At 40.6% G+C, this 21,243-nt stretch overlaps 1 protein-coding gene and 1 pseudogene across 1 annotated transcript in view; both read left to right on the plus strand.

Moving 5' to 3' along the window:
• mxi1 (max interactor 1, dimerization protein) overlaps positions 1–21,243 on the plus strand; it is a 67,220-nt gene that overhangs the window by 9,548 nt on the left and 36,429 nt on the right. The window contains exon 3 of the mRNA XM_041210405.1: positions 2,493–2,522. Coding sequence (XP_041066339.1) covers positions 2,493–2,522 — 30 coding nt within the window. The remainder of the gene's footprint in view (positions 1–2,492; positions 2,523–21,243) is intronic.
• Positions 8,286–16,168, plus strand: LOC121290037 (annotated as a pseudogene).

Below are 21,243 nucleotides of genomic sequence, written 5' to 3' on the forward strand. Positions count from 1 at the left end.
AAACACCTCCAATTTAAAATTTTCATCCTCATGTTCAAATCCCTTCACAGTTTCACCTTTTCCTACTCCTAATTCTTCCAATTTTGGCCTCAAGTGCACCCCACACTCCTTCAAACAATTTGCTGCTGTACCTTTTGTGACTAGGCCCTAAATTCTGGAATTGTCTTCTTAAAACTATTTGCTTCTCCACCTCTCTCTCCTCTAAAATTCTCATTAAACCTCTAAAATAGGTGTTTAGTTGCTCCTCTTCATATCTCTGTCTTTGGCTCATTGTTGATTATTGTGTCTGCTGTGAAGCACCCTGGGACATTTTCCTGCATTAAAGGTGCTGTATAAATGTAAGTTGTTTTTCTTGATGTCAACAAATGACTACATTTTAAAGTGAATTGCAGATGCTATATTGCTGAACTAAATTAAAGAATAAGGATAAGATTTATTGTCTAATTTACTATACATAAATCTTCTGCAGAGTAGGTGTGGATTATGTAGCTGATATTATGTTTGTTACCAATAAGGAAGTATTGATGCATAAATTCAACAGCACTGCACCCACTTTATGTCCATAAGCCAATTTAGCAGAGCAGAAACCTGTGCCGAGTTTCACCTTGGGGCCAGTGCTAAATTGGTTGAGGCTTGTTTTTGGTTGGCCTGGCTCAATATTGAAATGAGGCCTTGTTAGTTGAAGCTCTAACTGGTAATTTCTGTGTCTTGAGCGACCTTAAAGGGACCGCAGGAAATGTTTTTTGTGGCGTTGGAGCACTCCTCCCGGTTCCACAAACCAACTTCAGGCTACTGTTCATCAATCGCCTTCCTCCTTTGAATTTTCCTGAGGGTCTCAGCATTCAAGCTGCATTTGGGCAACTGATTGATGGTTGTAGCTGTCCTGAATTACAATAATGAGACCAAGGGCACAGTTAGGACTGTCCTCTGTATTCTAAAGTACCGCTGGCACTTGCCACCAGAATAGCACCTGGTTTTGGGTGCTAATGAATTTACATTGATTTATTTGTTCATTTAATCGTCAGTCACTTGAAGAATTTAAATGGGCTCCTCATAGTGACTCAGTAGGTAAATTCACTATTTAGGGTCATGCTGAGCAGTCCAGAGCAGGAAGATTCCATGGGATGATGACCCTTTGGAATGAGAAATTTCTCACAAAATTTAACACATTTTGCCTATATTGAAATACAATGGTAAATATCCACTTTGGTGTAATATTTTTAATTGGTGAGTATTTTTGTGATGTTCAACTTGTCAGCCCTCAAATATTAACCAGTTTGAATTATTGCAGAAATGATAGGTTCATGGACTAATCCTTATAAATGAATGTTTCATTGAAGCTTATGTGAAGAAATCTACACAATGCCTTTTGCTTAGCTCCTGCATTTCAATTGCAGATTATGATAGTGGGCTATTGTGAGGGTGTACAGTAGACATGATGGTTATGTTGTGAGGCTAGATAGTAATCCTGAGGCCTGATTGAATGGTCTAGAGACATAAATTCAAATCCAACCGTTTAAATTCAGTTAGTTAAATGAAATTGGGATAAAATGCAAGTGGCAGTAATAGCGACCATGAAACTACTGGAATAGTATTAAAAATCCACCTGGTTCACTTAATGTCTTTTAGGGGAAGAAATTTGCCATCCTTAACTGGTCTTGCCTTTTTGTGACTCCAGGTCCACAATAATGTGGTTGACTCTTATCTGCCACCCCGTGCCCACCCCCCAAAGTGACCTAGCTAGCCACTCTTGTAGAAGCTAGAAGACTTCCTGTTTGTTTTTCTGTTGTTCTTGCAAGCTTTCCTTGACAATATTAACATGCATGTTCAAATGCAAGGATGTTTTTGATCTACTGTTGATTTCTTATTGGCTACATTCCCCCTGTAGTAGGGATTGCTATCTTTCTTCTGTAATTCATAGCAGGCCTTTGGAATTCACAGTTTTTCTTTTGCTTTTTGTTTCTATGAATGTTTTGTGTTTTTATAAAAAGGAACAACATTACAAAAATCTAATCTAATAAAATACAGATAAATATATGGAAATCAGCTTCAGAACATGAATATCCTAAATTCAGTCATTGGTCTGTGATGAGTTGGGTGATCCTAGTTATGGCAGTCCACTTGGCGTTGATCCTTGGTTTAGTGACAGAACAAAAATCAGTTAATATTCTTGCCTAGGATTGCTGTCCAGTAGTTTCTGCTAGAAATTCTCTATGTGTAGATGTTAGGTGAAGACAGGACCAAGCTCAGCAGTGACATCTTCTATAATCCAATAGCCTCCTGACACTCTCAGGTATAAGAATGGCTACTGGGATAAGATATTAAAAGGTGAATAGTGCACATGAGTCAGCACCTTCAGGAGAGGAGGGTAGCATATTGGAGGAACAAAAAAAAAGGCTAATTAAGTTTAAATGTGACAAGTTTATTTCTCAGAAGTTCTGATGGAGATGTTAAAAAGCTTCCAAAGTAACGGCTAAATTTCTGTCTTGCAGATCTACACACAATGAATTAGAAAAGAATCGGTAAGTCACTTACACAGACTGTCACTCATCCATGTAAACTGATAATGGACAGGAAGAATTTATTCGCGTAAACACATTAAATTGTATGTGATATTTTAATTATAAAATTGAAGTTCTAAGTCCTAACTTTTACAATAAAACAAGGATGATAGTTAGCAATTTTGATTTGGGTTTAAATTTGGGAAAGGCTTTTAGCTTCCCTGACAGAAGAAGCAACGAGTTTGCCAAATGCAAGTAGATGTCTGACCTACTTTAAGCAAAAAATCGGTATGCAGAATATTGGTTGCCTTTCTTTTCCTGACATACTGAACCCTGATTGGGTCACATGGTGGTGTTGTTGCTAAGGTGTCAGGTTACTGAGGCACTGTGAGTGAGCTCTTATAAAGTGGAAAAAAAAACGAATGGTCACATCATTCCAGAACTGTTATTTACTCTTCAGAAACAATCCATCATGCCCAGTGTTCTTACTTTTCATTGAATTGATATAAGTAAAATGGTACAGAACATTTTAGAGTTTGGGGATCAGGTTGACCTCAGAAAAATTTGCCATTTTCTGGCATTTTTTTACTGTTGATTTACAGTGTGCTGGTTTGAACAAGGTAATGGTAACTTTTTATTCCAAATTGTTGTCCCCAAGTTGATGGTTTTATGCTGATGGCAGTTTAGCATTAGTACCAAGTGATCCTAAATTAAAGAATCCCTTTATTCTGCTACACGTGTGCCGTAATACATATTTCGGAAAAGTATTCCCTGTGACATAAAGAATGATTTTTCCATTGCCTCTGAGTGCGATTTTCACAGATAGTAGATTTAATTTTACAAAATTCCCTAGACTCTGGAAAGGTCCCATCTGATTGGAAAATAGCGAATGTGACTCTGCTATTCAAGAAAGGAGGGAGCCAGAAAGCAGGAAACTACAGGCCACTTAACATCTGTTGTAGGGAAATTGCTGGAATCTTATTTCTAATTCTTTCACGGGATATGGGCATCACTGGCTGGGCCAGCATTTTTATTGCTCTTCAGAAGGTGGCGGTGAGCTGCTGCCTTGAACCCTTGCAGTCCATGTGGTGTAGGTACACCCATGGTGCTGTGAGGGATGGCGTTTCAGGATTTTGACCCAGCCACAGCGAAGGAATGGTGATATAGTTCCAAGTCAGGATTGTGTATGGCTTGGAGTGCAACTTGTAGGTGGTAGTGTTCCCATGCACCTGCTACCCTTGTCCTTCTAGGTTTGGAAGGTGCTGTCAAAGGAGCCTTGGTGAGTTGCTGCTGTGCCTCTTCTAGATGGTATACACTGCTGCCACTATGCGTTGGTGGTGGAGTGAGTTGATGTTGAAGGTGGTGGAGGAGGTGCCAATCAAGCAGGCTGCTTTGTCCTGGATGGTGTCAAGCTTCCTGAGTGTTGTTGGAGCTGCACTCATCCAGGCAAGTGGAGAGTGTTCCATCACACTCCTGACATGTGCCTTGTAGATGGTGGGTAGGCTTTGGGGCATCAGGAGGTGATGACATAGTGGTAATGTCACCAGACTAGTAATCCAGAGGCCCAAGCTATTACTCTGGGGATACAAGTTCGAATCCATCTCGGCAGCTGGTGAAGTTTAAATTCAGTTAATAAATCTAGAATTAAAAAGCTAGTTTCGATGATAATGACCATGAAACCATTATCGATTGTCATAAAAACCCATCTGGTTCACTAATGTCCTTTAGCGAAGGAAATGCCGTCCTTACTTGGTCTGGCCTACATGTGACTCCAGACCCACAGTAATGTGGTTGACTCTTAAATGCCCTCTGAAATGGCCTAGCAAGCCACTCAGTTGTATCAAATTGCTACGATGTCTACAAAAAGGAAAGAAACCGGACGGATAATCCGGCATTGACCTAGGCACCAGAAATGACAGTTGCATACCCAGCCCTGTCGATCCTGCAAATTTGTTATTAAGGAGGTTATAGTGGGGCATTTAGAATGCAATGCAATCAGGCAGAGTCAGTATGGTTTTATGAAATGGAAATCATGTTTGACTAATTTGTTGGAGTTCTCCACACAAGTAACAAGCATGCAATGTGGATAAAGGGGAACCTGTGTATGTGCTATTCTTAGATTTCCAGAAGGCATTTGACAAGGTGCCACATCAAAGGCTACTACGCAAATTAAAAGCTCATGGTGTAGGGGGTAACATATTAGCATAGATAGAGGATTGATTAACAGGAAACAGAAGGCATAAATGGGTCATTTTCGGGTTAAGGCCGTTAACAAAGTAATTTAAGCTGTTAAGAATGCTGCCCGTCCAACCTTAAGGTTGGTAGGCAGGCGCAGAGCCCAGGCGGTCTTCACATTTTTCATGAAATCTCATCCACGGGCAGGATGAGGTTTCAGGAAGGATTTAGTGAATACATAAAATTTTTTGAAAAAATTAATGGACATGTCCCAGCTCATGTGACAGTTTCACATGAGGGGACATGTCCTTAAAATATTTTTTTAACCTTTATTCTATTTTTCAAAACTTAAACTAATCTACCTGAGGCATCTCCATGCCTCAGGGAGATTTCTGCGCTCTTTTACGTGCATGCCCATAGGAATCTACAAAGAGACATGGAAAGGTTAAGTGAGTGGGCAAAAATTTGGCAAGTGGAGTATATTGTGGGAAAATGTGGACTTGTCCATTTTGGCAGGAAGAATAGAAAAGCAGCATATTATTTAAATGGAGAGAGATTGAGGAACTCTTGAGGTACAGAGGGACCTGGGTGTCCTGGTACATAAATTGCAAGAAGTTAATATGCAGGCATCGCAAGTGATTCGAAATGCAAACGGAATGATGTTGTTTATTGCGAGGGGAATGGATTGTAAAGTAAGGATGTTTTGCTACAGTTACACAGGGCGTTGGTGAGACCACAACTGGAGTACTATGTATAATTTTGGTCTCCTTATTTAAGGAAGGCTATAAACACGTTCAAAGCAGTTCAGAGAAGGTTGACTTGGCTGATATCTGGAATGGCGGGGGAAGAGTTCTCTTATGAGGAAAGGTTGGTACTGGCTGGACCTGTACCCATTGGAGTTTAGAAGATTGAGAAACGATCTACTGAAACAAATAATACCTTGAGGGGACTTGACAGGGTGGATGCTGAAAGGATGTTTCCTCATGTGGGAGAGACTAGCAGTAGGGGACTCAGTTTAAAAATAAGGGGCCTCCCATTTAAGATGGAGATGGGAGGAAATTTTTTTTGAGGGTTGTGAATCTTTGGAACTTTCCTTGAGAGCAATGGAGTTGAGGCCACAGTCGAATCAGCCATGATCTTAATGAATGGAGGAGCAGGCTTGAGGGGCTGAATGGCATGCTGCTGCTCCTAATTTGCATGTATGTTCACAGAAGGAAGAGTCTTTCATCCATTTAGTCTGCCCAGGATTTGAACTCTTTCTTGGTTGTGAAAAGATAATGTACTAAGTAACTGCCATCCAGTCTCTTCTGGCTTCTCTAATTTGGTGAAAAATAACTGCTGTGTGAATGATTTTTTGATAGTGACTGCATCACTCAATCCCAAAAAGTGACATTGAATAATCTTAAAGAATATGAATAAACACACAAATATTTTGCACTGTATATAATGTTGAACTGTTTAATTGCTTACAATAAACATTTGGGATCAGGTTTTATATTAGCACTCTAAATTTTAAGTCATGGATCAATCTCCACTTCCTAGAATAGTTTGTAGTTCCGTATTGTCACAGCAATTATATTTTCATGAACCAGTTATTTAAATGAGAATATTTTTATGTGGAAAATAACCAGTTTTATGTTATAATAAAGACAGATATGAGGAGTGGGAGAAAAATTGATAGATAAGTTTCATCAGCCAGCGTGAAATAAAATGTTGGGCCAAATTTTCAGGCTCCGCTGACATCTGGTTGGAACTGAGATATGACCTGAAAATTACGAGGCCAGCTACTGTGCTGGCTTCCCAACCCTGTTCCCGATGTTGGCCATTTTGGGATTTTCCAGTTAGCCTCCGGTTTCCTGATGTGATGGGGGTGCAGATCAACTGCGTGGAGGTGGGTACCCAGCAGCAGATTGGGGCGCCAGCATGCTGACAGACCTATAGAGACCCTACCTACCAACCTGCCTGGGTGTGGCACAGCCAAAGGTTCCTGTAGAGTGGCTTCCTGTCCCCACCGCCCCACAGCCAGTGTTGACCTGGCTGCTTTGTGTACTTTAATTTTAAAAAGTTTGTCATTTTTGCACTCCCTGTATTGGCCTGCCAGGATGCTGGCACCCAAGCCTGCTGCTGGCTACCCACTCCAGACAGTTGATCTGCCCTCATCATGTTGGGGAAACTGGAGGCCAACTGGAAAATCCCAAAACAGCCACCATCAGGAATAAGGTTGGGAAGCTGGCCTTGTAATTTTCAACACCAATCCCCATTCTATCCGATGTCAGTGGGGCATGAATATTCGGCCCAATGTTTTATTGCTATAACTTATCTCTAAAGCTGGAAGGCCTCTCATTTGTCCTCCAGTTTCAAAAGCCCACCCATTGCCCTTAGTTGGACAAGGAACTAGTGTCCATGCCGATTAAGGGCTTATCCATGTGAAAATTTTGACTTTAATCAGTTTCCCACAGGATGTGGGCTTGGGACCTGAAAACAATCCTGACTCTTGTTTCCCACCTTTGGGGAGAAAATTCAGCCCATTGAGTTACATATGTCACACAACTCCTGATGTCTGATTTATTTTTTATAATTCACAGCTGGGGTCTTTCAACCTGGGTTTTGAAAATCTCTGATTTGTTAATTTTACCAAGATTGAGCTAAAATCACTTGTCACAGAAGCTGAATGGGGTGTTACTCCTGTCTGTTAAAGGCAGTTTGAATGTGAATGAACTATCAAGCTGAATTTAAACCAGATTGTTAAAAAAAATCAGCAATTTCTGAGGGATATGTGGATTGAGAAATAAACAGAATTCCAAAAAAATTATTAGCGCTAATTTTAATTTTGTGATGGAAAATGTGTGGTAGTGCGCATTATACACTCCACTTAGCTCCAAATGAAAGGGAATTGAGTGGGGCACATACTGGGAGACCAAACTGTTAGTGCCTGTTTTCCACCACCACGACCAAAAGTTAAAATCAACCCTAAAAAGTGTCACCTTGGTTATTTTATGCTGTTCTACTTTGTAGATGAATGGAATAGTTGGTGGTTTGAAATGAATGGTACTGTATTCTAATATGCGCTTGGGTCAAGGCTGCATGTTTTTACACATTCCATCTGGTTTAAGTCCTAAGCCTGGCTCATATACTGGATATGATTTTTCTCCATACCACTTAAAGGCAGTTCATCCCCACAGGTGTAAGAGCCCTAACCACCAAACTCCCAAATATCATTCTTGAGTCGATGTAGAATTTATTATTTTGCTTATTTGGTAATTATTTGTTATATATGTTAACAATTCACACATTGTATGAGTCATTTTCATGACTGCTGTCTTCCATGCTTTTGGTTCAATTTATAGTTGCATCACGGAATTTCATTAGAATTTCTCTGTATGCTTATTCAGCAGTCATGAAAATGACTCATACAATGTGTGAATTGTTAACATAAATAACAAATAATTACCAAATAAACAGTACTCAATCAAATAAAAGGATGATCAGTTTCAAAAAATTGACCTTCCCTCAGCATAGTGGTAATTGCATATTGTCAACAAACGAGGTAGAAAATTGGTAGCTTGGGTATACTTTTTTAAACCGTTAGATCCGGGTAGTGAATATATAATGAGGAATATTGTGGTGTTCAAGTTTCAGAAAGGTATGAATACTTAATTGTTTTGTCAGTAGCTATTTTCTCGCTGCATCCATGAAAATGTGTAAATGATTGTCAATGCGGATTTGTGATTTCCATAAGTTAATGGTATTATCATTTGATATAATAGAAAAATGTTGAGAACATGAGGCAACCTTATGTTATACTTCTGCCTTTAGCACAATAAACAGATTGTAGGAAAGTGGCCCTGTGCATTAATGATGTGGAGGATTACATGCTTTCCGTTTTATCTCTTTGCTTAGGGAATTATCTTCTGCTTGACTTAGCTTATTGCTATCTCTTGCAACCTGGTCAAGAACAAAAACTTACCACATGTGGTATCCTGAGAGTGCACACATGCCTATCATTATATTATTTAGGAGTGATTTTAACCTTCCCCAATCAGTTCTGTTTCTCGCTGTGTTCCTGCCAATTTATGATTTTAATGCTATGGGAGACTCATTAATAAAAGCTTATTGGGGTCTCACATGGTGCCCCAATGGAACTTTAACTATCAGCTGAGTGAGTCTGGACCACATGTAGACCAAACTGGATCAGAACAGCAGATTTCCTCCCTTGAAGGACCTTAGTGAACCAGATGGGTTTTTATGACTATCGGTTTAGTTTTATGGGTATTATTACTGAGACTACAGGACTACAACATTGTTCATTTGTCATATTTTGGGAGCTTCCTCTCAGCGAAGGCAAGTATTGACAATGCAACTCAACATTGCTTCCAGTGTGTTAGTGCAGCCTTTGGCTGTCTGGGGAAAAGAGCGTTTGATGACAAAGACCTCAAACCTGACACCAAGCTTGTAGTCTACAGGGCTGCTGTGCTACCTGCTTTCCTGTATATGTCAGAGACATGGACAACATACAACAGTCACCTTAAACCCCTGGTGAAATATCACCAGCGCTGCATCCGCAAAATCCTGCAAATTCAGTGGCAGGATAGGTGCTCCATTACCAGTTTCCTCTCTCAGGCCAATACCCCCAGTATCAAGGCACCGGTTATGGTTAATCAGCCTCATTGGGAGGGCCACATCAACTGCATGCCTGATACAAGACTCCTAAAACAATCTGTCTACTCCAAGCTTTGCCATTGCAAGCAGTTACCAGGAAGGCAGAGGAAATGTTTCAGGGACGTCCTTAAAGCCTTCCTGAAGAAATGCAACATCTCCACCAATTTGTGAGAATCTCTTGCTCGAGACTGCCCAAACTGGAGAAGAACCATCTGCGAAGGTGCCAACCATTTCAAACATCTCCGACAGGTCCAGGTGGAGGCCAAGCGCAAGCGGCAGAAGGAGTGTGCCAAAGTCTAAACATCCTATCCATCGCCTCATCAAACACTACCTGCCCCACTTGTGGCAGAGTGTGTGGATCCAGCATTGGACTTTTTTTTTTAGTCACCTCAGGACCCACAACCCTGGAGTGGAGGCAGATCCCAACGGGCTGACTAAGAAGAAGAATATCACTGAAACTAGGTGGGAGAAATCTTGTGGAGATGATGGGGATCTCAGCCGCTGGCAGGAAAGCCCCATATCACCTCTCTTCAGGAAGTCTGTCGTATCATGTTCCAATCAGGCACATGACAGGCCAGAACAAAAACAGAATTACCTGGAAAAACTCAGCAGGTCTGGCAGCGTCGGCGGAGAAGAAAAGAGTTGACGTTTCGAGTCCTCATGGCCCTTCGACAGAACTTGAGTTCGAGTCCAAGAAAGAGTTGAAATATAAGCTGGTTTAAGGTGTGTGGGGGGGGCGGAGAGAAAGAGAGAGAGAAGTGGAGGGGGTGGGGTGTGGTTGTAGGGACAAACAAGCAGTGATAGAAGCAGATCATCAAAAGATGTCACCAACAACAGAACAAAAGAACACATAGGTGTTAAAGTTGGTGATATTATCTAAATGAATGTGCTAATTAAGAATGGATGGTGGGGCACTCAAGGTATAGCTCTAGTGGGGGTGGGGAGAGCATAAAAGATTTTAAAATATTTAAAAATAATGGAAATAGGTGGGAAAAGAAAAATCTATATAATTTATTGGAAAAAAACAAAAGGAAGGGGGAAACAGAAAGGGGGTGGGGATGGGGGAGGGAGCTCAAGACCTAAAGGCGTTGAATTCAATATTCAGTCCGGAAGGCTGTAAAGTGCCTAGTCGGAAGATGAGGTGTTGTTCCTCCAGTTTGCATTGGGCTTCACTGGAACAATGCAGCAAGCCAAGGACAGACATGTGGGCAAGAGAGCAGGGTGGAGTGTTAAAATGGCAAGCGACAGGGAGGTTTGGGTCATTCTTGCGGACAGACCGCAGGTGTTCTGCAAAGCGGTCGCCCAGTTTACGTTTGGTCTCTCCAATGAAGAGGAGACCACATTGGGAGCAACGAATGCAGTAGACTAAGTTGGGGGAAATGCAAGTGAAATGCTGCTTCACTTGAAAAGAGTGTTTGGGCCCTTGGACGGTGAGGAGAGAGGAAGTGAAGGGGCAGGTGTTGCATCTTTTGCGTGGGCATGGGGTGGTGCCATAGGAGGAGGTTGAGGAGTAGGGGGTGATGGAGGAGTGGACCAGGGTGTCCCGGAGGGAGCGATCCCTACAGAATGCTGATAGGGGGGGTGAAGGGAAGATGTGTTTGGTGGTGGCATCATGCTGGAGTTGGCGGAAATGGCGGAGGAAGATCCTTTGAATGCGGAGGCTGGTGGAGTGATAAGTGAGGACAAGGGGGACCCTATCATGTTTCTGGGAGGGAGGAGAAGGCGTGAGGGCGGATGCGCGGGAGATGGGCCGGACACGGTTGAGGGCCCTGTCAGCGACCGTGGGTGGAAAACCTCGGTTAAGGAAGAAGGAGGACATGTCAGAGGAACTGTTTTGAAGGTGTGACAGGCCAGTCCTGGGATCAAGGCCCTGGGGACAGAGGTCCCACTCCTGAGAGCTGCTGGCCAATCGGAGGTATTAATTGTCCACTTAAGGGCCTCAGTTGCAAATGGGGCAGGAAGGCCATCCATGAACCTCCCCGGCCATGGACTTAATCGGCATGGAAATGGGAAAGTGGCAGGGTCCCCATCTGCTTAAATGCCCTCAGTCACAAAACACGTCACAGGGGCGGGCACAAGTTTCCGCCCTAGCTTTTTATTCCAAATTTATGAATTGAATTTAAACTCCCCATGTGATCGAAATTAGTACTAGAGTGGCAATTACATTATAAAAATGTATTGTAGCGAAAAGAGAACATTCTAACAGATGGAGAAGGAATTGCTTTCCTGAGGTTGGAATGAAGGCACAATGTTAATGAAGAATGAAGGAAAGATCATCTTTCAGCATGCCATGTTGTGCTTAACTTTCACATTGATGTGCACTGTTGAAAATACGCACCTCTTGATAGCTGAAAAAAATAACTTTAGTTTGGGCGACCTGAGCTGAAAAGGTATTGATAAAAAAAATTAAATACAGAATAGACTGAAACTTAATTGGTTCACAGGTGGGCTGAAGAAGAACTTACATTTATACAATACAATCCTTACATATACTATGACAGCAGATGAGTACTGTCTTTAACTCTGTTGTTATGTAGGCATACATAGCAGCCAGGTTGTGCATAGCAAGACCCTAAATCAATATTAAAGCAATTGATTAGTCAATTGTTTTAATGTAAGACATGGGAGGAAACATTTCCCTAGTTTAACAAGCTGATAATTTGATTTGTGGCAACTATTGTGGCATCTTTGCTGCTCATCATGATTTTTCTTTTGACTGACCCATTATTGCAAAACAAAGCAGCTTATGATTTAAATTTTCATGCATAAATTTATGGATCAACTAAAACATTATAGTTTTTTAGCGTTACTTATTGTCAGTTTAAAAAGACTGGGGTGACATTGCTTCTTCCCTTTTATCTTTAACTCCAGGTGAGAAATTAGACTGGTTATTGCTTCTTGGTGTGGTAGATAAAACTGATCTATCCTCAGTCTGTTTAATTTTAATTAAATTACAGAGCCTTTTTAAACTTACGTTTCTGACTAAGCTTTTGCCCAGCTTCCCTGATTTTCCCTCCTGCTTGTCATTGAACTGCAAAATGTCTTGGCACATTTTGCTGTGTTAAAGACAAAATGGCTGTGAGTTATTGTTGGTAATGATTGTGGAGTTACCAGAGATGTAGGTAGAGTGGTTTGTGCCATCAAGTGATACCCGCAGATACCAGGCAGTATAGAATTGGCATATGGTGTGTTTGTCATCTCCTTGCGATAATTATGCAGCACCATTTGGAATTAAGCCATAAACAAGTTTGGGTGCTGGTCTGCAAGCTCATGCATGCACCTTGAGTTTCCTTTGCCATCATTTTTATCTATCTCAGTCCCCTGCCCCATTAGCCATGGCACAGACTGTTAATGGATTGAGATGCTGTTTAAGGCTCACCAAAGTCTTTCAGAATTTTTGCCTCCCTATTTTAATGCTTGGGGCTGAATTTTTAGGCCCCATTGGCATGGAGATGGGTGGGGACGGGCATGGAGACAAGTGGGCATGGAATTTTCACAATGTTGGCCGGTGTGCCACTTCTCCTGCTCCATCCCATCCCCAGGCCATTTTCCTTGAGGCAGGGTTGGATACAGCAAGAAGTAGTCAATTCAGCTAGTTAAGAGGCTATTCAGGCGTATTGTCAGAGGCTGACTATAGAATTATGCAGCAGCTTATCTTAGAGGTCAGGGAATATTGTAGCTGCCTGGAGGTGGTCTGCCACAGGGACACCAAGGGACCAATGCCCCAGGCAGGCTTAGAGGCCCTCCTTGTCTGTCTGGGTTCAGCTGCAGCCGCAGTTCATCCTGTAAAGGGTTTGCCCCTCCGCAATGGTGGCCTGGTTGCTAAGGCCACTTTTAAAATTTAAAGTGAAAGAAAAAATTGGAGAAAGGGCGCTTCCATCTTCAGGTGCCCTCTCTCTCACTTAACTGAAAAGGCAGCCTACAGCTTTTTCAGTGCTGGAGGGCCTTCTATTGCCCCTCCAGCTTCAAGAGCCTGTTTGGTGTCCTTAAATAGATGGTGAGCTCACCCTCTGGCCATTGATCAGCCAATTTGAGGAAAATCACAGCTGGATGATTGTTCCCCACCCAGTGTTGCCCATTTTGGTGGGATTCAGAAGCCTGCAGGGAAAATCTTGCACTTGGATCAGCCCCATTCGTTTATACATGATTTGTATGCAGTTTCCTATCCCATTATTAGGCCTGTCTAAAGATAATAATGATGGTATTTTACTCAAGAAATGCATTCACAGCCCAAAAGCTGAATTGAAGTGTAACTTACATCAAAAAGTTCATAAAATTCATATATGATTGCAAGTTGATTTTGGAAAATTAGATGTACTTGCATTTGAATCTATTTAAAATCTGTCTGAGAGGCCTACAACTATGTTTTAATTCCATAACCCATCTGCCAGCACTGGACCCTGCCAGGATATGAGCCAGCATCAGGAGTGCTCTTAGGCCATGTTAATGATTCAAGATAGGAAATCCTGGTGCTGAACAGGAGCAGTGCACTGGCCTGTAATCCCTGAAAAACAATATTTCCTGTATATTTAGTAACTAATGAGAAACTAATTGGTTACATTTAGCATTGTATTTAAATAGATAAATAAAATATTCTCTCCTCCAATATTTACCCATCCTTGGCTAGGAGAACAGGTTGTTCCAGTGCTTGGAAAGTGCATGCAGTATATATAAAGCATATAGCAACACTGCTATTTTTCTGGGACCTCAAAACCCTGGAGCCTGTTACGCCCCTCAGGCTGTCCTTCCTTTCATAATCTCAAGGATTTTAAAAGCTAAGCTTGCCATCACTTACTCATTATTTCCTGATATAGCATAGCTGTTTTTTTTTCTTCTATGTTCAACCATGATAATGTTATATCCTGCAGGCCGTGCCCTTCACCTCAGTTTTAAGAAATGAACTTCATTTACTGCTTGAGCTTCTCATCAGGAACTATTAAATCAATTGAAAAGGGACCTTTTTCCCCACAATACTTTTCACAAAATATTTTTTGGGTGAGGGGGTAGAGCAGCTTGAGATTTGATTTCCTCATTAAATCCTGTTGAAGCAGCTTTGTTCTAGTAAACGTTATGCCTATTTTTTCTACCGAGATTAAAAAAAGGTCAAATTGCTGCACTTGATTAAACAACCTTGTTGACAATTTGACATTAACGTGTGCAATTAAGGCAGCTATTATATAATGGGTAGAACTTGAATTTACACTATTTTGCTTGGGAATTGAATGCTTAACTACTTCTATTGGAGTGCTCGTGTAGTTGAAAGTTATTTTTTTGACCAGGGGTCTGTATTTGTATTCATAATACATATTATCTTAAATTTTCCTTCTAGGTGTAACAAAATAGACTCTTAGCTTTGAGGACGGCTTATGCTGAGGGTTGAAACTCTTGTTGCCACATGACGCTGATATATAAAATTCTACTAGAGCTTAGAGATATGGGGAGGGATTTTCCAGTCCTGCTGGCGCCGATTCCTGCCATAGGCAAGACCAGAAAATCCTGGCTATGGAAGTGGCGAGGATTGTCAGAAGGCTTTGTGGGTTTGTAACCCTCTAGCTGAAGAGAATTGGGAGATGTAGATTTTGACCAAGGAAAATAGAAGTGAGACTGCAAGAGATTTTCTTAATTTGTCTGAGACCAACTTCAGAGGTACACATCAAGAGCAACTGTCGAAATTGACTAGAGTTCTGCTCCTAATTGCTGCCCACTGACCCCTGCTAGAAGAGTGTTTCCTTATATGAAACTCAGGAGAACAGTTGGCTCAGCTGTAATGTTTTCCATAGCCTAAAAGAACATCAATACTTATAGTCCAAGCTTGCACTTGAAAAATGGCCAAATGTGCAAAGTACTAAAGGATTACCAATACTTGAAAATCCATACCACAGTACTGTAAGAGTTACTACCTTCCAGAGCAGGCAAAATGAGTGGGAAATTAGAGGAAAAACATTACTTGGCCTTAGGTATAATTGTGCAAGTATTTTAAAGCTTTACATTTGTTTTTCAATGTTCTGTCTTAAGTCTTCATTCTAATTTTGTATGTTTAGGTGAGGCATTAAGAAAAAAATAACTAAGCAGCTCCCACTGTGTATAGTTATTTCCAGGATGTGGTCATTGTGGTATAAACATAACAAGCAACTTAGCCATATCACTTCCTCTTTTAAATCTTAAAGTGGGTATTTTGGTAGACCAGAACAACACAATTTAAAAAAAATGTGTTGTCAATTTCATGCATGGTTGGCAGGTTGAATTGCTGTCCTCTAGAGGCCTTATGTCAATTCCATCATCAGTTAAGATGAGGAAAAACCAGGAAGCTGAGAGGACATGTTAACCATTGTCATGGCCATAATGTCAAAAGCAGGAAGCATCCTGTTGATCATGGTAGTGCTTGTAATGTACATCATCACTGAATCAACATTGATAAATATGATAAATATCATTCAGGTTTCTTTGGAAAAGTTGGAATGAGACATTACAATCTAAAGAAGGATCAATTGTTCTATTCAACCATTAATCTAGATAAGCTGTGAACGCTGGTCAGTGAACAGATCACACTAAACTATGCCAAGAAATCTGAAGGACCAGCACCTGTTATTGATGTTGTCAATGCTGGTTACTATAAAGCCCTAGGCAAAGGAATACTGCCCAAACAGCCAGTCATTGTCAAGGCAAAGTTCTTCAGCTGGAAGGCTGAAGGGAAAATCTTGAGAGTTGGTGAAGCCTGTGTATTGATGAATTTTATAATTGGATGGACAGATAAAAAAACTGTCAGAGGCCTTAAAATCAGCATTTTGAGCACTCTACAATGCTGCCTCTTGTCAAGCCAGTGCAATATATAATTTATATATTTTAGTTTAGCATTAAAATTACAGTATGTCATACTGAGTTTAGTTCTTAAACGCATCATTCACCAAAATGATGTTTTTGAATGTAGCAACATATTCTCTGTAGAAATTCTTTTTAAAATGAAGATGTACAATTCCATTTTTTAGCTTTGTCAATAAAAGTGAGAGCCATGACTCTCGTTTTTTTCTCTGTGGGAATTTTGATCTATTAACCAACTGTAGTGTTGGCCATAGATTAGTGGATAGCACTCTTGCCTGTGAGTCACAGGGTTCTCAGTTCAAGCCCCACTCTAGGACCTGAGCACCAAAATCTATGCTAAAACTCCAGTGTAGCACTGAAGGAATGCTGCATTGTTGGAGGTGCCATCTTTCTTATGAGACGTACTCTTTTATTTCCTGCTGGCCTTGCATGATTCCATCTCCTGTACTTCTGCAGAGAGCGTCCTCAAGTGGCATCTGTGACATTTGATTTGTATTTAGGTTAACTATGAAATTTTAGAAACTGTTAATAGCGTGCTTATTGTGCTCTGAGGCGCATTTGAAAGTCTGGCAAATAGTTAACAGCCATGTTTAACCATAGGTTTTGAAAGGACTACTGTGGATGACAGGTTACCAGTCTCAGTTGAGCTTAGGACATACTGAGTGGAAGTCATATGTTTCCCCAAAGGGAATGGAATCAGGTGAGAAGTAGAGTCACTGCTGGCTACTTTCACACACAGTCTAGTGGCTAGTTTTAGGACAGCAACCATTTGGGTTTCTAACAAATTTGTAATGCATAAAAAGAGAGATCTTGGAGCTCTGTGTAATGTTTGACAAAGAATGAATGTTGATCAGGTAGGAAAAATGAAGGGGAGGAGGTTAGAAGGGGTCAAAATCATAGTTATACTTCAGGCTTTTGAAACAGGAAGGCAGGTGATAAGGCAGAGATGCTGAAAAGGACTTCCAAAGAGCTGAACTTAGTGGTTGAAAGGCCTACTGATGTTAATGAGGGAGTAACACATGAGAATTACCTTGTCTCAGGAGCAAAGGGAATATGCATAACATGGCTGGAGGAGACCACAATGGTAGGAAGTGATGAGGCTTTGCATGGATTTGAGGATAAGAATCTCTGAGGCAGAGGAGCCACCTGAGCTTAGGAAGTAAAGAGTGTGATGTGGTGTGTATGCAGACATTGTTTATGGAGGACCTCAAGGAAAGCACTGAAGAAGTCTAGGGCAAAGGGAATAAAAGCATGGAATAGGCTTTTGCTGGCAGAGGGCAGAAACTGACAATGTTTTGAGATAAAAGAATGTTTTCTGGGTGACTGATCAAATTTGAGGGAGTAAGCTGAGGTCGAATAAAGTAGGACAATATATTAGTGTTCGAAACCCCAGTGCTTGATTGAGGTGGGATCTAGGTAGGCTGATGGCTGATGGTAGGCTGCAGGAGCAAAGAGACTGGCTTCATTTTTCTGCACTTAGCCAGAGGAGGTTTTGGTTTATTACAGACTTAGTTTTAGATGGTTGTTGGAGAGAGTTAAAACAGCACTAGGTTTGTTGGTTGAGGTTGAAAAGTGGAGCTGAATACCATCAGTGTAGATGTAAAATCTGACCCCATATTTCTGGATGATGTTGCCAATGGGTAGCACGTAAAAGGTGAGGGGGGAGAGGTAAGCAGAGCTGATTGCAGGCATGGGAAGATAAGACATTGGAGGCAACCTAGTGTCTTTGATACAACTAGTAAGAGGGAACTATGAGAGAGCAGTGTCGCAGAACTGGACATTTGAAAGAACTGGACATTGGCCACCATGCTTTCATGTTAGTTAACACGGGAGTCAAAAGTGGAAGTTGGATCACTTCAACTGCAGCATTAAATGAACCACGTTTTCTAGGTCAAATATCCTTGTGGTCTGAAACCAGTTGTTCAGGAGTTACTGTACCGTAGTTGAAATAATTGCAACCTCTATTGAACTAAAGTTTTAAAAAAAACTTCTATTGTAGGATTTCTGGATTTTGTGATATTTGTTTCTGTACAATATTAATATTGTGAATTCTGACAATGACTTGGATACAAGAAATACAAAAATCTTTCAGTATACTGTACAAATGTTCTTCCTGTTTCCAGGAAATGCTGACCTAGCCAGCGATGCCCACATCCTATAAATGAATTTTACAAGAAACTAGTTTTTCAGTATTCTACTTTTCACCAAATGCATCGGAGTATTTCAAAGTGAATGTAATTCAAGAGTGAACCACAATGTGACACTTGTTAGCAAAGGAGTAGTTTGTGCAGTGCAACTGCACACAGTTAAGCTTTTATAGGCTTAGCTTTACAGGCAGAGTCTGATCTTTGCCAGCTGAAGCATATTTGAGCACACCTTCGTGAATCTAGTTTCTCAACTTCCCACTCCCAAATGTGTATTAGTGAAGTGATGGATTGCTAGGAAAGCAGTAGTGGTGAAGTCTATTTTCTGAGATAGAACCCAGCTGTTCTATTTCTGTATAGAATACATTTTGCTAAAATCTAGAAAGAAAGGATATAGGTTTGAGTGAGCAAAGAAGAAGCTAAAATGATCTGAACAGTGAGATGTGTTGTTTCAGACTTTTAGTTTTTTATTTAGCTTGAAGTTTCACCTGCTTGGAACAACAGAGTTTAAGTAGCTGGTGGTGGAGGTGGATTTGTGCTGAAACCGGCGTTTCAAAGGCCAGTATTTTGCTACAAACTCCAGAACAAATGGAGTCTTGAGGCTTAAAAACTTCATTGCAGCATTATCAAGAAATTCAAATACATTTCTAAGAAATGCAGGTGATAATATTTAATGATTTAAATAGGCAAGTAAATTGGAGATTAACTGACTATTTCACAAATCAGAGCTGGACACACTGCTCCTGCTGCAGTTATATCACTATAGCTATACACTTTTTAAAGAGTTCTGTAATACTTTTTACATAAGAGACATAAAACCTAGGTGGTTTATAGAGTTCAGGTTCAGTGTTGAACAAAATGAAGAGCTGCTGCATTTATACAATGCATTTAAAGGGATGTGGGTAACTGAAAACCGTGCAAATGTGTATGCAACAAAATGATTCAGCTTATTATTATCATTGTGGTATCTTCATCACAAAGATAACCATGTATTTTTGGGATGTAGCCACTGCCAGAAATTATTATCCATTGCTTCTTCTATTTCTTAATTTCTTATCTTACAAATAAATGGCTTGCTAAGCCACTTCAGAGAGCAGTTAAGACTCAGCTACATTGGCATGGGACTGGAGTCAAATATAGGCCAGGCATGGTTGGCAGGTTTCTTTCCTCAAAGAATATTGCAATTTTTCTGAAAGGTTTTTACAACAAGCCAACAACTCGTGATAACTTGTACGAACACCAGATCTTTAAAAGTTGAATTAAAATTCTCAGATAAACACAAAATGCAAAAAATACATAGCAGATCTATCTGGCAGTATCTGTGGAGAAAGAAACAGTTAACATTTCAGTTTGTGAGTTTTCATCAGAACTTTAGTTGTTATTAAAAATTTCAAATTGCCTTAGTGGTACTTGAACCTATGTTCCCTGGGTTATTAGTGATGCCTATGGTATCACAGCTGCCCCAATACCATACCATTCATCTACAAGAATGCTTCACATTGCCTCAAGAGTTTCATGTTAAATAGTTATTAAATAAAACTTGTGGTTTAGCATATAAAGCTTCGCAGCTACCTTTAGATTATTGTGATTTACACTGCCATCTTGAATTACATTGTTTGAATTTGGCTTTTATACTTTAGTATAAAAAAAGTATTTTCACCCCTCTGTAGTCTCTCTGCCTCCTGTCTCCATAACCTTCTCCAGAGCTTTGTCCCACCATTGGCTGCTGTGCCTTCAGCTATTTTGGATCTATGCGGTGGAATTCCCTTTTTAAATCCCCTCCACCTCTCCCCTTTCCTCTCCTCCTAATGACCCTTCTTAAAACCCTCCTTTGTTCAAGCCTTTGGCCATCGGTCCTACTAGCTCCTTTTTTGGCTTTGTCACATGTTTTTCTACAGTAAAAGCACTATATAAATACAAGTTGTTATTTAATTAATGTAAATGTTACTGAATTGGGTCAAATGTGTTTCTTCTTGTTCATAAACATGTTTTTTACTCTATGCCTTCCCTGTGTTCAATGTCACAGGAGATTAGTTAGTAGTATTTTCATGGCATTTTGCTTCTCTCCTTTTGTGCCCTCCTGCACGATGAACCATCCCAGGCCAAGGGAACAAGGAAGTGTCCTACTCTTGTGGCCTCAGCCAATGATGTTTGAAATCAGGTGGTGATTTTGGGTGGTCTTGACGGAGTCACAAAAAGTTATTTCCCAAGTTTTCCCTGCCTACCTGTGGGGAAGCAACTGGACTCACTAAGCACTTCTTTGGGCTGTAATGGATATAATAAACAACATCTTACCACTCCAAAGCACAAGAATTACTAAGTTAAAAATAGTTCAATATTAGAGAAAGAAGCTTATAATGGTTCCGAAATAGTAGTAAGCTTGAGGATTAAGAGGATTTTAAAATTAAGCAAAGGATGGCAAAGAAATTGATAAAGAAAGAGGCAATATGACATGAGAGCAAACAGATTGCAAAAGCTACCACAAGTAAGGAGGGGATTAGTGAGAGCAAACTTGCTTCCCTTGGAGGATGAAACAGGAGATATTATAATGGCGAAGAAGGAATTGACAGACATCAAATGAATAGTTTGTATCTGTCTACACAGTAGAAGACACATAACGCATTCCGAAATAATGGGGAATCAATGGCCCAGTGAAAGTAAGGGACTTAAGGATGTTGGTATTATTGAAGAAATAGTTCTGGAGAACTAGAAAATCAACAATCTGCTGGACTTGGTGGCCTATATCCTGTTAATGTTTTATTAATTATAGTGTTATGGTTTAATGACTGTTACATTGTTAAACAGGTGATGAGTACATCTGTAATATATCTGAGGCATTGGTGGGGTGGAGTAGTGTTGGCCGTGAACTAAGTCAATAGAACCATAGAAAAGTTACATCACTGAAAGAGGTCATTTGGCCCATCTTGTCCATGCTAGCCCAAGGA

Source organism: Carcharodon carcharias, chromosome 17, assembly GCF_017639515.1.
Source record: "Carcharodon carcharias isolate sCarCar2 chromosome 17, sCarCar2.pri, whole genome shotgun sequence".
NCBI classification, from domain to species: Eukaryota; Metazoa; Chordata; class Chondrichthyes; order Lamniformes; family Lamnidae; genus Carcharodon; species Carcharodon carcharias.